This window comes from Nelumbo nucifera, chromosome 3 (genome assembly GCF_055504915.1).
Source record: "Nelumbo nucifera cultivar China Antique chromosome 3, China Antique-T2T, whole genome shotgun sequence".
Taxonomy (NCBI): domain Eukaryota; kingdom Viridiplantae; phylum Streptophyta; class Magnoliopsida; order Proteales; family Nelumbonaceae; genus Nelumbo; species Nelumbo nucifera.
Window position 1 is genome coordinate 62,571,796 of NC_142651.1, and position 15,274 is coordinate 62,587,069.

The 15,274-nt window shown below is 42.0% G+C and overlaps 1 protein-coding gene across 6 annotated transcripts in view; it reads right to left on the reverse strand.

The window, feature by feature from the left end:
• Positions 1 to 15,274, reverse strand: part of BGAL9 (beta galactosidase 9) — a 162,676-nt gene that overhangs the window by 85,223 nt on the left and 62,179 nt on the right. For all 6 annotated transcript variants that reach the window (XM_010275743.2, XM_010275742.2, XM_088901849.1 and 3 more), the window contains one exon: positions 14,174 to 14,403. In XM_010275743.2, the coding sequence (XP_010274045.1) occupies positions 14,174 to 14,403 (230 nt within the window). The remainder of the gene's footprint in view (positions 1 to 14,173; positions 14,404 to 15,274) is intronic.

Consider the following 15,274-nt stretch of genomic DNA (forward strand, 5'->3'; position numbering starts at 1 on the left):
AGTTGATATCATTTGCTGTTTTATATTTTTAATGGGTCAGCTGTTGTATGTGGCCATTTTTCCTCCCATTTTGCTTTTCTTTTCTTCTCTTTTCTGTGCTCTTTGATTCTTCTTTTGTAGGTATCAAGTCATAGTATCAGCTCCATAAAGAAATCAGATCTGTACATGATTCTTTATGATTTTTGTAGCCCCCCACAAATCAGTGTTTTTTCATTTCCCAAGGGAATTGGTCTAGGGTTCTAAAGGGATCTAAACCCTTTCTTCTCTAAATTTCTTGTTGCCTTTTCCAGCAACCATAATGGTGGGATATTGTGGTGTTGTAGGTGGTGAAGTTATTCTCTTCTCATAAAGGGATACACATTTGAAAAAATCTGATTTGTGATTTGCAAACTTACAAATGGTATGACTAATTTTTTTTCTTTATTTGATGAATGTTAATTGGTGTTTGGTGTTGTAAATAAATGTGTCTACATTCAGGTAATGAGAAAAGGATTGGAAAGCACACACTTTCAGGGAGGTCAGGTGTTTAGAATAGGATTCCCTTTCAAACCTTCAGATATGATCTTATTTAAGCCAATAGTCTTGTTGTGAAGATGTAGAACCATAAGCTAGGGTGTACAAGGGAGAACGGTGTTGTCTCCTCCTGTATACGTCTCCATACTAAATATCGTTTTCTCTCTCCACCATGGATGTGCACAATCATGCAAAAACTCATTAAAACCTGTCTTCTCTTCTTTTCCTCATTTGTTGTATTTTGTCATTCTTTTAAATTCGTGTCACTGTCTTAGAACAGTTAATATGCCTCTACTGTAGCATTTATTCTTTTATGGTGATATTATAGTCTTGTGCCTTCTTTTTCTTTATGGAGTTTCAATCACCTGTTTCACATGAAGTAGGAGAAGCCTTGCTAGTTTATACAGTGAGCATTTGTTGTTGCTGGTCGTTGCTGATCCAGTTGAAAGTAGGATTGTTTTGCATAGTGGTAGTCATTTTGCTTATGGGCACAAGCAATCACCTCAAGTTTGGTTTGAGAAATTTCATAATGGCTTTATTATATTTGGTTATGTTCAGACCAAATCAAATCATACCCTCTTTGTGAAGAGGAAAGATGGTTTGGAGACCATACTTATTATTTATATTGATGATATTGTAGTTACTGTTGATGATGTGCAAGAAATTGGAAAACACAAGCATTTTCATAATACAAAATTTGCAATAAAGGACTTGGGTGAGCTGCGGTATTTCTTGGAAATTGAAGTTGCCCATCTAAGGATGGTATCTTTATTTCTCAGCAAAAATATGTGTTTGATTTGCTGGTTCAAACTGGGAAACTTGGTGTTAAGCCTGCCTCCACTCCTATATATTTGAAACATAATGCTCCTAGGGACACTCTGTTGAGGGCCCGGGAATAGGATCTCGTCACGGGTCGGTCCACGGGGAAAACCTCCTGTTTTCCCTTGTTCCTTCCTGCTCGTGATGAACCTATCTTGGCACCTTCGGTGATTTGTCCAAGAGATCACCAACTCTCCTAACTCACTCTTGACTGAAGAATTTGATATCTCATTCAATAATGGGGTCTCCTTAAATAGGAGATTACAAGAGTCCTAATCAAAGGGAGTCTCCTTGCTGAATAGGGAGACTTCCAGTTTTATCTTGCTAAGGATAAGATAAGCTAATCCAAATCTGATAAGCTACTAACAAGATAAGATAAGCTAAGCTAATCCTAATCTGATAAGCTATTAACAAGATAAGATAAGAGATAAGAACAATAAGATAAGAACAAGCAAAATGAGCTAAACTAATCTAGATAAGGCTGCTGTTGCCGAACTGGGTAGGATGAGCATCACTGAATCCTTGCTGCTGCTGGCGGTGGGCCCGGGGCCTGTTGCTGCCGGCGGCGATGGTACGTCTTCCCGAGGAAGGCGTCCATAACATTACTCCCCTCCTGGACTATGAGCTTGTCCTCAAGCTCAAAAGCTGGATATGTGGCTTGGAACTCTGCCAATGGGATCCATGTGGCTTCTGTTGGTGGTAGATCACACCATTCCACCAAGACTTCAAGGATTCCAAGATTAAAATGAGAGCGGGTGACAGTTTTAGGCTGGGGGACCAGTTTGCCATCTTTCAAGGGTGGCAGGGAGGGAACTTGGTCCGGGGGAACACCCGTAAATGGTTTCAGCAAGGAGATGTGGAAGACATCATGAATTCGGCTAGTCTCTGGCAATTCCAGCTGGTAGGCCACACTGCCAATCCGTCGCAGAACCTTGTAGGGCCCATAGTACTTAGGGGCCAGCTTCGGGGCAGCCTTGTGGCGCAAGGAGTGCTGCCGGTAGGGCTGGAGCTTCAACCAAACAAATTGTCCTGGATCGAACGACAGTTCCCGGTGGTGCTTATCATAGTGGAGCTTCATGCGGAGCTGGGCCTGCTGTAAGCGAATGCGGACATCGGCGAGGAGGGCGTCGCGGTCCTGTAAGGAGTGATCGATTGCGTCCAAGCGAGTAGATCCAGGCTCGTAGGACAGCAAGCGGGGAGGATCTCTACCGTAAACGACGCGAAAGGGAGTCATGCCGAGGGAGGAATGGTAGGCTGTGTTGTAGCAGTACTCGGCCCAAGGAAGCCATTCCAACCACCGTCGAGGTTGATCACCTACGAAACAGCGGAGATACATCTCGATAGTGCGGTTAACCACTTCCGTCTGACCGTCGGTTTGTGGCCGGTAAGCTGATGAGTAGGCCAGGGTGGTGCCGTGTAGTCGAAATAACTCTTTCCAGAAGGCACTAGTGAAGACCGGGTCTCTATCGCTGACGATGGATTCCGGCAACCCATGTAAGCGAAAGATATGTGTAAAGAAGGTGAGGGAAACCGAAGTGGCACTGTACGGGTGTGATAGAGGAATGAAGTGCGCGTATTTAGAGAAGCGGTCGACTACCACAAAGAGAACTGATTTGCCCCCTACCTTGGGAAGTCCCTCAATGAAGTCCATGGAGATGTCGGCCCAGATCTGCGATGGGATGGAAAGGGGCTGAAGGAGGCCTGCCGGGTGTAGGTTTTCCCATTTGTGCTGTTGGCATGTGGAGCAATTCTGGACAAAATCTCGAATAGAAGTCTTCATACCTCGCCAATGGAAATCAGTCCGGATGCGGTATAGTGTTTTTTGAATGCCCTCGTGGGTGGAGTTATGGATGCTGGTGATGATGGTGGGAATCAACGGGCAGTCTGCTGGAAGATGGACTCGTCCCTTATACAGTACCAACCTGTCGTGAAGTGACCAATCGGGGTCGGCCGTGCCAGTCTGGATCTTCTGCAGTAAGAGCGACCATTCTGGGGACTGTGGTGCTGCCTTCTTAATGTCGTCAAACAGAGAGATCCGAGGTTGGGAAATGCTACATAGAACCATCACGTCTTCTTCTCGCCTAGACAAGGCATCAGCTGCGCGATTAGAGGATCCCGCCTTATATTCCACCCGGAAGTCAAACCCGAGCAGTTTGCTAACCCAATGCTGCTGAGGGGAAGTGGTGAGACACTGCTCTAACAGGTATTTGAGGCTGTAATGATCAGTTTTGACAATGAACGACCACCCCCACAAATGCAGCCTCCAGTGCGGGATGGCTCGGGCAAGGCCAATTAGTTCGCGCTCATAGGCTGGAAGCTTCAGATGCCGGTCAGCCAATCTGCGGCTGAAGAAAGCGATTGGGTGCCCTTGCTGCTGTAGTTCGGCCCCGATACCCACTCCGGAAGCATCGCACTCGACTGTAAATTCGAGGGCGAAATTAGGTAATTGCAGGACAGGGGTTGAAGACAGTGCATTTCGCAGTGACAGAAAAGCTTCATCAGCTGCGTCGTCCCACCGGAAGGAGTTTCTCTTCAACAGGTTGGTTAACGGGGCTGCCAACACTCCATAGTTCTGTACAAATTTGTGGTAGTAACCCGTTAAACCGAGGAACCCGCGTAAGGCCTTGGCGGATTGAGGTTTGGGCCATTCTGTTATAGCCTGAATCTTGGAACTATCAACTGTTACACCCTACCCATGGATGATGTGGCCGAGGTAAAGAACCTGTCGCTCCCCGAAGGAGCACTTGGACCGTTTAAGGAATAAGCTATGTTGGCGTAGGAGTACGAAAACGGTCCTCAGATGGTGGACATGCTCTACCCATGATTTGCTGTAAACGAGGATATCATCAAAGAAAACTAAAACAAATTTGCGCAGATGGCACTGGAATACCTCGTTCATTAGTGACTGAAATGTAGATGGTGCATTGGAGAGTCCGAATGGCATGACTAAAAATTCGAAGTGGCCATGGTGGGTGCGAAAAGCAGTCTTCTTCACGTCACCAGGAGCCATGCGAACTTGGAAATATCGGACCTGAGGTCCAACTTAGAGAAATACTGGGCACCATGCAACTCGTCCAGCAGTTCGTCAACAACGGGAATAGGGAACTTATCTTTGATCGTCCGGTCATTGAGTTCTCTATAGTCAACACAGAACCTCCACGTTCCATCCTGCTTCGCCACCAACAAAACCGGCAAAGAGAAGGGGGAGTGACTTTTGCGTATGATCCCTTGGTTCAGCATCGCTGTACATCGTTTTTCTATCTCATCCTTCTGTAAGTGAGGGTAGCGATAAGGCCTGACAACGACTGGTGCTGAACCTGCCACCAAAGGAATACGATGGTCGCAAGCTCGGGAAGGGGGAAGGCCCTTCGGTTCCAGGAACAGATCTGAAAACTCGGCGAGAAGTTTTTCCATGACTGCCGGTTCTGTCTGGAGTGCATGAACCTGCGGTGTCTTTTCTTTAACCCTGCAACCGTGCCATGAAATTTGCTTGCTATTCAGGTGGAAGGTCATGGTGAGTGCGCTGAAGTCCCACAAAATCGGGCCTAGGGTAATTAACCATTTGACCCCAAGAACAATATCGAACCCATCCAATGAGAGTACAAATAAATCAACAAGAATTAGTTCAGAATTGACCTGTACTGGGACATCCTTACAAATCCCTGGACTGTGAACTTTTTCACCATTTGCGACGGCTACCTGTAGTCGCGGCCGGAGTTCCATTGGTAGTTTTAACTGCAGGGCTGCATGTTCACTTATGAAGTTGTGTGTGCTCCCTGAATCGACGAGAATGCGCACCGGCTGACCTGCGATCTGTGCCTGCAACTGCATGGTCTGAGAGGTTTTAATACCGGTGATCGCATGGAGAGAGATCTCTGGTTCGAATGTGACGGGTTCCCCTTCCTCCTCTTGCTCATCTATGAGAAGGCAAAAAAGCCTCTTGCATCTATGTCCCGCCGAGTAGAGGTCATAACAGTTGAAACATTGACCTCTCGCTCGGCGCTCTGCCATTTCTGCCCTGGTCAAGCGCTTGATGGGAGGAGTGACCATGTTACTGCCTGTACTTGTCACTGCTCTAGAGGTGGTGGTCGTCGGAGGCTTCATTTCCCGGCTGGTAGCAGAAGAGGGGGTCGTTGCTGCTGGTCTTGGGGGCACCCACGAGTTCGGTGGACGACCCACATTAAAAATTCCGCGGCTGAGCTGCAGCTTGCGCTCAAATGTGCGGGCTAAGTTCATGGCTGTGACCAAATTTGGGGGATTCTGCATCTCGACATCCACTCGCAGGGGTTCTGCTAACCCTGATGTGAACATATCGACTTGCTGGTCTGGTCGCACGGAGGATGCCCTCGCGAGGAGGGTTTGGAACTGTCGCTGGTATTCAGCAACTGTTCCGGTCTGTTTAAAGTTAATTAGCTCGCCTAGTGGGTTGCTGGTCAATGGGGGTCCGAACCGAAGAAGGCAATAGGATTTAAACTGGGGCCAACTGAGCCCGGGTTCTTCTTGCTCTAACCGATAAAACCAAAGTTGTGCTTCTTCTGTTAAATGAAAGGCGGCTAGGCTTACCTTGTCCTGGTCATTTGTCCGTTGATTCCGGAAGAACTATTCGCAGCGATACAGCCAGCCTAGGGGGTCTCCGTTGCCGTTGTACGATGGGAACTCCAGCCGGCTGTACTTGGGGATGATGGTTGCTCCATGGCCGACGGACTGCTGTTCGCCGGAAGACTCTGGCAGATCTGGCCGGCGGTCGTTAGCTGCTGTCCCTCCGTCAGAGTTCCTTTCCCTGCTGGAAAGAAACATCTCCATTAGTCGTCGCAGTTCTCGCACTTCACCTTTGATCTCACGAACTTCGGAGCTAGTCTCCACGAGTTGGTGCTCGAGGTCGTGGACCCTGGAAGGTAGCTGCTCCAGATCTCCCATGACGCCTTGCTCTGATAGCAAGTTGTTGAGGGCCCGGGAATAGGACCTCGTCACGGGTCGGTCCACGGGGAAAACCTCCTGTTTTCCCTTGTTCCTTCCTGCTCGTGATGAACCTATCTTGGCACCTTCGGTGATTTGTCCAAGAGATCACCAACTCTCCTAACTCACTCTTGACTGAATAATTTGATATCTCATTCAATAATGGGGTCTCCTTAAATAGGAGATTACAAGAGTCCTAATCAAAGGGAGTCTCCTTGCTGAATAGGGAGACTTCCAGTTTTATCTTGCTAAGGATAAGATAAGCTAATCCTAATCTGATAAGCTACTAACAAGATAAGCTAAGCTAAGCTAATCCTAATCTGATAAGCTATTAACAAGATAAGATAAGAGATAAGAACAATAAGATAAGAACAAGCAAAATGAGCTAATCTAATCTAGATAAGGCTGCTGTTGCCAAACTGGGTAGGATGAGCATCACTGAATCCTTGCTACTGCTGGCGGTGGGCCCGGGGCCTGTTGCTGCCGGCGGCGATGGTACATCTTCCCGAGGAAGGCGTCCATAACACACTCATTTAGTTATTGAGAAAAGATTTTCTACTACTTGAAAGGATCACCAGGGAAAGGAATTCTATTTTCTGATCATGAAAATACGAGGTTAGAAGCTTATGCAGATGCTGACTGGATAGGTTGTATTGATGATAAAAAGTCTACATCTAGGTATCGCATTTTAGTTGCTAGCAGTCATATCTCTTTGAGAAGTAAGAAACAGCCAATGGTGGCAAAGTCTTCAACTGAAGTAAAGTACAAAGCAACGCCTCATAGTATATCTGAATTACTGTGGCTTAGATCTCTTTCGGAAGAGTTGGGCATTGTCTACAATAAGCCAATGATGTTGTACTATGATAATCAAGTGGCTATCAATATAGCCCATAATCTATTCAGCATCACAGAAGCATATTGAGGTAGATAGACATTTCATATTGGAGAGAGTTTCTTCAAAGGAAGTTTGTCTACAACACATCACATCTAAAGAGTAGTTAGTTGATGTTTTAACTAAGGGAGTTGAGCATAATTGATATCTATGCTCAGCTTGAGAAGTGTTGAGTTGTTGGGCCGGACACTAGTTTGACTTTTTCTTTCTTTTGGTTTATGCTAGTGAACCTCATTTATAATAGGCCTACATATATATTATATGCTTAATTTATGCAGCCACCCTTATTAAGGGAATTCATGTAACTTTATCATTCATTCTAATTAGAGTTAAAAGCATATGATTTGGGGGCTGGGAGATAGCCATGATTCCCATACAAAACCCTCTCTACTCTTCTTTCTCCTCTCTCATTGATCTGAACTTTCTCTCACCTTTCCTCCATTAAATCTTAATCGATCACACCTTTTTGTTGTTTTCTCTTTTTCTTCTAAACTAAATGGCCTATTGATTTGCCATTTTTACTTTGGGTCATTTACTAAGAAACCCCCTATACTTTCACATAATTACTAAGACCTACCCTACAGTTTGTGTACAACCCCTCTACTTTGCAATCACTTATTGTCAATTCCCTTACATGGAAGTTTAAAATAATATTTTTTTGAATTTTTGCCTCAAAAAAAATATTTTTGACCCTAATGTCTATTCAACCAAAATAATTAAAAGAAAAAATAACTGAAATGTCGATTTGAAATAACAAAAAATAAAATATTCAATAATAGAAAAAAAATAGAGAATAATAAATTAAAATAAAGGAAGATAACAAAAAATATAAAATAAAAATAGAAGAGAAAAATAAAAATATTTATATACTATTGCTATTTACTATTATTTTATTTCTATTATATACCTTTATTTTGATTTAACTTTTGTTTTTGTTTTCTCCCCTTACTTTTTGTTTTATCTTTAGAATAAAAAAAAAAAATTGGGGGAGATATTTGTTTCTAAAAGGGTGATCTAAGAAATTTTATAGGTATTTTTAGAATTAAAAAACCATTCCCAAAGGGATAAACAAATGGTTCCTAACAGAAGCTGCATTAAGTAAAGTGAGTGCTAAGTAGAAAAGTGTCTTAGTAATATGGAAACTATAGGGTAGGTCATAGTATTTACCATGAAACCTTAGGGGGTCTTTTAGTAAATGGCACGTTTTCTTGCTTTTTCTTTTTTTTTGTACTTCATGGGGCTACACAATGGGCGGTATCCTATCCCCTAATACCCACAATGCCCCAACCCAGGTGAAGGTGGGAATCAATCCCAAGTCCCCACTACAACCAGCCAAAGACCTTACCAACTTAAACAGTTAGCACCTTAATTGCTTTGCTTTTTAGTGGATAAACAAATTAAATTTGTAATCAATCCAACTGCAACTTCAGAAATTAAGGAGAACTTCTATACTTAGCCATAGGTCATTTAATTCAGCCATTTCAGCTGTAATGAAATGGCCACTAAATTGAAATTTCTATTATCTAAGGGAAAAAAGTGTAGAGAGACTAGGCCGAATATGCCCTTGTACTTGTTTATGTTTAAAGTAGCATAATGTTTACATTTTATGTGTTAATGGGCTTGTTAACTTGTTTTGTGTTTCTTTTAAGTTATTTAAGTGCTGGCTGCCCACTTAAGGGCAGAGATGTAATTAGTCATAGTTAAGTGAGTTCAATAAAAGATTAAGAGAGAGAGGAGGAAACCATCGAACTCTCTTCTCCTTTCTCTTCTTCTTCCTTCTGCTGTAATCACCTCTTTTTCTTCTTCTTTTATTGCTGTAATCAGGTTTAATTATCAGATTTGAAGGACAGTTTTACATCTTGGTATCAGAGAAGTTTTTTCCTCTTCCTTTTTTTTCCTTTTCTTTTCCCATACACCCTTCGTTTAGAAGAGCGTATGGAGAGATAAGCTTCTGATCATTCAGAGAACTATTTGCCTAGTTGGTAGAGGATTTGGTGAGTTAAAGTCTGGCTGAATAGTGTCAAGAAGTGGAGCTGTTATTTTTCTGCCCAAAACCCTAACCGACTAGAGAGATTTCAAGTTACAGGATAAGGAGAAGGATTGGGTGTGGCGCTTAGGGCTTGGGAGGTCTCTTTTGATTCCTAGAAGGGGGTGGTTGAGGTTTGAAGAAGGTTGGGAAGCTCTGGTAGGAGAGGCCTCCTTTTCTCTCTTTCACCCATTGAGCCGGGTGCAGTGAAACCCTAGTTTTTGAACTATTTGGTACTAAGCTGACCTCAGTTGGGCCCATAAAGAGTGAAAAACCAGTTTTTTATTTTCGTTTGATTAATGGAGCAATCTAGAAGTGAAACGAAGCAGATTCTGATATCCAGGGCTGGTCCGGTAGATTCCTTTTTTAGTGGAGTGACTACAATTAAACTAGATGGAACCAATTATCTAGCATGGGCACAGTCTATACAGATTTATGTTTGTAGTAGAGGTAAACTGGGGTATCTCACAAGCAGTAAGGAGAACCCCATAGCGACAGACCCTACATATGAAAAATGGATGCAGGAGAACTACACAACGACTGGGTGTTTAGTCAACTCTACACAGCCCCCACATAAGCCAACATTACCTCTGGATGACTTCTGCCATGGAGATTGAGACAATGCCACTGAAACATATTCACAGAAGTTGAATGTTTCGGGAGCCAATAAGTTGAAGAGTGATGTGAACAATCTGAGACAAGGGGAAAAGAGTGTAGCAGTTTACTTTTCCATGTTGAAATCATTGTGGCAGGAGATTGATGTTATGGGGACAGTTGTATGGGAGAGCACCAAGGATGCAAAGACATTTAGAAAATTGGTAGAACGAAACAAGGTGTTTGAGTTTGTTACAGGACTCAACCTTGAGTTCAACATTATTAGGCAAAACATTTGGCCAAGGATGAAGTCACTCTTGCTTAAGCATACTCTATGGTGAGCAGTAAAGGGAGTAGGCGACAAGTACAATTACAGGAACCACCTTCAGAACACTTTGCAAATGTTGGGATAAAGCCGAAAGGGCCGACTGAGAAGAAGGAAGTGATATGTGAATATTGCAAGAAACCAAAGCATACTAAGGACACTAGTTGGAAACTCCATCCAGAACTTCTCCCGGACAGGTTTTGGAACAACAGTAGCAGCAACTTCAAGAGTGGTCAGACAAGGAAGCCTAAAACTGCAAATGTTGCTACAGTGCCTAAAGGTGAAAATAGAGAAAGTGAAGAAAAATCGTCTATGGAGTAGTTGGTAGCAGTAAAAGCTGAGTTTGAAAGGTATGGGAAGTTACTTAATCACTTGGAGACCATTGTTGCAGCATCCAACCCTTCAAACAACACCTCCTCATCAGCATTTGCTCAATTTGGTACTCATGCTTCTACAAATCATGCTATTGTTTCAGGTAATCATAAAATCCCTTGGATTATTGATTCTAGTGCATCAGACCATATGACTAGTATACCTAACCTCTTTTGTTCATATCAGCTCCCCTCTGGTAAAGAGAAGATATCCCTTGTTGATGGGTCTCTTACTCCCCTCTGGCAAAGGAGATGTCAAAGCTTCTAACACTCTTGTTTTAGCCTTTGTTCTCCATGTCCCCAAGCTTAATACCAACTTGTTATCTGTTAGTAACTTGACTAAATCCATAAATTGTAGCATAACCTTGTTTCCTACTCATTGTGTTTTTCAGGACCTGAAATGTCAGAGGATGATTGGAAGTGGCCATGAGGCGAATGGAATATATCTGCTGGACATGCCTAATAGAAGTCTTGGACCACCTAATGGAGTTGCTTTGGAGTCCGTTTTGTCAAAGTCTATTGATCAAGTCATGTTATGTCATTTACGTTTTGGTCATTTATCTTTTTCTGCTTTGAGTCATTTGTTTCCCTGACGTTAAGGGAATATCTCTTTCGAGTCTTCGTTATGACTCTTGTGAACTTACAAAACATTGTAGACAATCTTATCCAATGAGTAATAAAAGATCTATTTCTTCTTTCATCTGATGTGTGGGGGCCATATCATTTACCTGCTATGGGGGATAACAAGTATTTTATCCTCTTTATTGATGATTTCTCTTACTATACTTGGATTTACCTAATGAGATCCTGGGATGAAGTACCAACTATTGTGCAAAAGTTTCATGAACTCATTCTTACCCAGTTTAACGCTAGGATCAAAATACTTCGATCGGATAACACTAAGGAATATTTTGAGAAGAACCTTTCATCTTACCTTGATGCCTTTGGGGTTATCCATCAGAGTTCTTGTTCCTAAACTCCACAACAGAGTGGAGTGGCAGAAAGGAAGAACCACCATGTGGTTGAGGTGGCTAGAAGCCTCCTTTTTGCATCTCATGTTCCTACAAAATTTTGGGGGGGGGGGGGGGGGATGTTATTCTTACTGCTACATACTAACCGCATGCCTTCCCAGGTTCTGGGTTTCAAAACCCATTTTAGCCTCCTCTTTCTGGATGAGGATCTCTTATCTCCCTCTCCGAGTTTTTGGGTGCACCTGTTATGTGCATCTTCAAAACCATCAAAGACACAAATTTGAGCCTAAGGCACACAACTGTGTCTTCCTAGGATATGCCTCCACACAGAAAGGATATTGTTGTTTTGATCTAGTTCATGGCACCCGCTTTGTCTCTAGGGATGTCACATTTGCTGAGTCTATTCCTTTCTTTGGTACTTCCCCCAAGAGCGAGCATTCCGAGGAGCCGTTTGCTATGCCCCCGGCTATATGGGAAAGTTGTCTCCACTCCTTCAACAGAGCCTCACGCACCTTCCATCACTACTGAGGTCACAGGTCAGCCTTCCTCTTACCCATCTGCTACCTTTCCAAACCTTGACCTTCCTATTACCCTTTGCAAAGGCAAGCGGAAGTGTACAACACATTACATCTCCAAACACCTGTCCTACAGCCTTCTTTACCCAAGTCTGTACCAGAAGCCTTATCCAAACCAGAATCGAGGGATGCTATGATGACTAAGCTAGATGCTTTGCTTAAGAACCAGTTGGTTGTAAATGGGTGTTCACTATCAAGTACCATTTTGATGGTACTGTTGAGAGGTTTAAGGCTCGATTGGCTGCTAAAGGCTACACTCACATGTATGGGATTGATTATCTTGAGACCTTTGCTCCTATGGCTAAAATGACTTCAGTTCAAGTTTTGTTATCTCTAGCTACTACCTTTGATTGGCCCCTTCATCAATTTGATGTTAAAAATTCCTTTTTGAATGGAGACCTACATGAAGAGGTCTATATGCCTTTACCTCTAGGAGTGTATGGGAAGGAAATGCAAGGGAAGGTGTGTAAATTGAAAAATCCCTTTATGGTCTCAAACAGTCTCCTAAAGCTTGGTTCAAGAGATTCAGAGCTGCCCTTATTTCTTTTGGTTACACATAGACTCAATCTGATCACACTTTATTTGTGAAGATAAGTAATTCCTTGGTCACCTTTTTGACTATTTATGTTGATGACATTGTGATTACTGGTAATGACACCTAGGAAGCGGTTAAGCTCAAAAGGTTTCTTAACACTGAATTTGAAATCAAAGATTTGGGGGATCTCAAATATTTCTTGGGAATTGAAGTTGCTAGATCTAAGGATGGTATCTTCATTTCTCAACGCAAGTATGTCCTTGATTTTCTTGCAGAGACTGGCAAACTTGGTGCTAAATCAGCCTCCACCTCAATAAACTTAAATCATAAGCTTTCTACTACTAATGGTGAATTGTTGTCTGATAGGGAAGTGTTCCAGAGACTACTTTGGAAGTTGCTATATCTCTATATGGCTCAGCCAGATATTTCCTATGCAGTGAGTGTTATTAGTCAATTTATGCATTCTCCTAGAGATACACATTTAACAGTTGTAGAAAGAGTTTTATGTTACTTGAAAGGCACTCTAGGGAAAGGTATCATGTTTTCCAAACATGGACACATGAAGTTGGAATCATACACTGATGTTGATTGGGCCGGATGTATTGATGATAGGAGATCCACCTCGGGATACTATGCTTTGGTAGTGGGGAACATTGTCTCATGGAAGAGTAACAAACAGTCTGTAGTAGCCAAATCTTCAGCTGAAGTAGAGTATAGGGCAATGGCACATGGAGTGTCAAAATTATTGTGGCTGAGATCACTTTTGGGAGAGTTGGGTATTGACTATGAAAAGCCAATGATGTTCTATTGTGACAATCAAGCAGCCATCAACATTGCACAAAATCCCGTCAAGCATGATAGAACTAAGCACATAGAGGTCGACGAACACTTTATACGGGAAAGTGTTGCTTCAATGGAAGTTTGCTTGCCATTTATTGCTCCAGAGCAGCAGTTGGTTGATATATTGACCAAGGGTGTTCCAAAAGGAAAATTAACTCACTATATAAGCAACCTAGGCATGATTGACATCTATGCTCATCTTGAGGGGAAGTGTAGAGAGACTGGGCCGAATGGGCCCTTGCATTTGTTTATGATTTAAGTAGGACCATGTTTACATTGTATGTGTTAAAGGGCCTTTTTCATTATGGGCCTACTAACTTGTTTAGTGTTTCTTTTAAGTTATTTAAGTTCTGGCCACCCACTTAAGGGCAGATATGTAATTAGTCATAATTAAGTGAGTTTAATAAAAGATTAAGAGAGAGAGGAGGAAACCATCGATCTCTCTTCTCCTTTCTCATCTTCTTCTTCCTTCTGTTGTAATCACTTCTCTTTCTTCTTCTTTTATTGCTTAATCAGGTTTAATTATCAGATTTGAAGGACAGTTTTACATCTAAAAAGAAAGACAAATTAAAATAATATTATACAAAGGAAAAAAAAAGAAAGAAAAAAAAACTGCAGGACTTACTACAACATAAGCAAAAAATATATCAGACTGAATTTGGAAAAAGCTAGTTGAGTATACTCAGGCAATCTATCAGATGGGCATGCACATGATACTGATAAAACCACAATCAATTGTATATTTTACCGATGTACCTGGTTATGTACCACAAGTAATCACTAGTGTCTTTTGTCACATTTAAATGTTCCAATAAGCCTTGCACAGTGAAATTTCTTTCACCCCATGCACCAATTGGTTCTTTTATAGTCTTCCAGGCTTTTGATACAAATGAAACTTCATCATGATGCAATGGTTGTCCAGGTCCCATTATATTTGAAGAAAGTGAACCATATCCTAAGCTTTTGATGGAAGTCTGGGCCCCAACCTACTAATGTCATACAGAAAATGAATGGAACTCATAAATGTAAATGGAATTAAGAAGACATATTGCAAGAAGCTGAAACAAACAAGTCATGGAAGCAGCTCAAGTATTTGGATACTGATACATTCCAGAGAACGAAAAAAATAGACAAATGACAAGGTAAGTCCAGTTGCATTAATTACATGTTATTCTAGTAATCTTTTATCAAATATGTGGATTTCATATTCGGAATTTAAACTAAAAAATTAACAAACACACACTTTCTCATCTCTTTCAAACCACACACCTTCAAAGAGAAAAGATAGAAGAGTGAAAGAAAATTAGGACTTATTAGGAGCAGATATGTCATTGTCCATCAAGTTAATACTAATTTGATTATATGAAGAGTGTGGGACAGATAAGAAACCTCATACTCCATTCTCCTCTTGCCCTAAACTCTTCCCATTTCTTCTATTTTCCCTTTTTCTCTGTTCTGAACACTTTCTTCTTGATTTTTACGCATAAATCACTGAATATCCATTGGAATATTTGCTGGTCTAAATCACATCTTGGTATCATTACAGTGCTCCTATTTTCATCTTCTTTACAAAGCCATAATCTAATAGATCAGCAGGGTGTATGGCGGTTAAGTGGCTAATCATTAGTAACTGATATTGCCTGGTTGGGGTTGAACAGTTATGCCCTTATCTCCAGTCAGATTGATGTATCTTTTGACATTTATTGTAAATGAATAAAGTACATATTTGATTCATGTCATTGTGGTGTGTTTCTGTGTTTTTACCCATAAACTGGACACTTATGAGACTCGTGTTAGTTTAGAATCTTCACAGCCATTGGATAGATCTGGGGAGGTCTATCCTGCCAAGGCTGACAC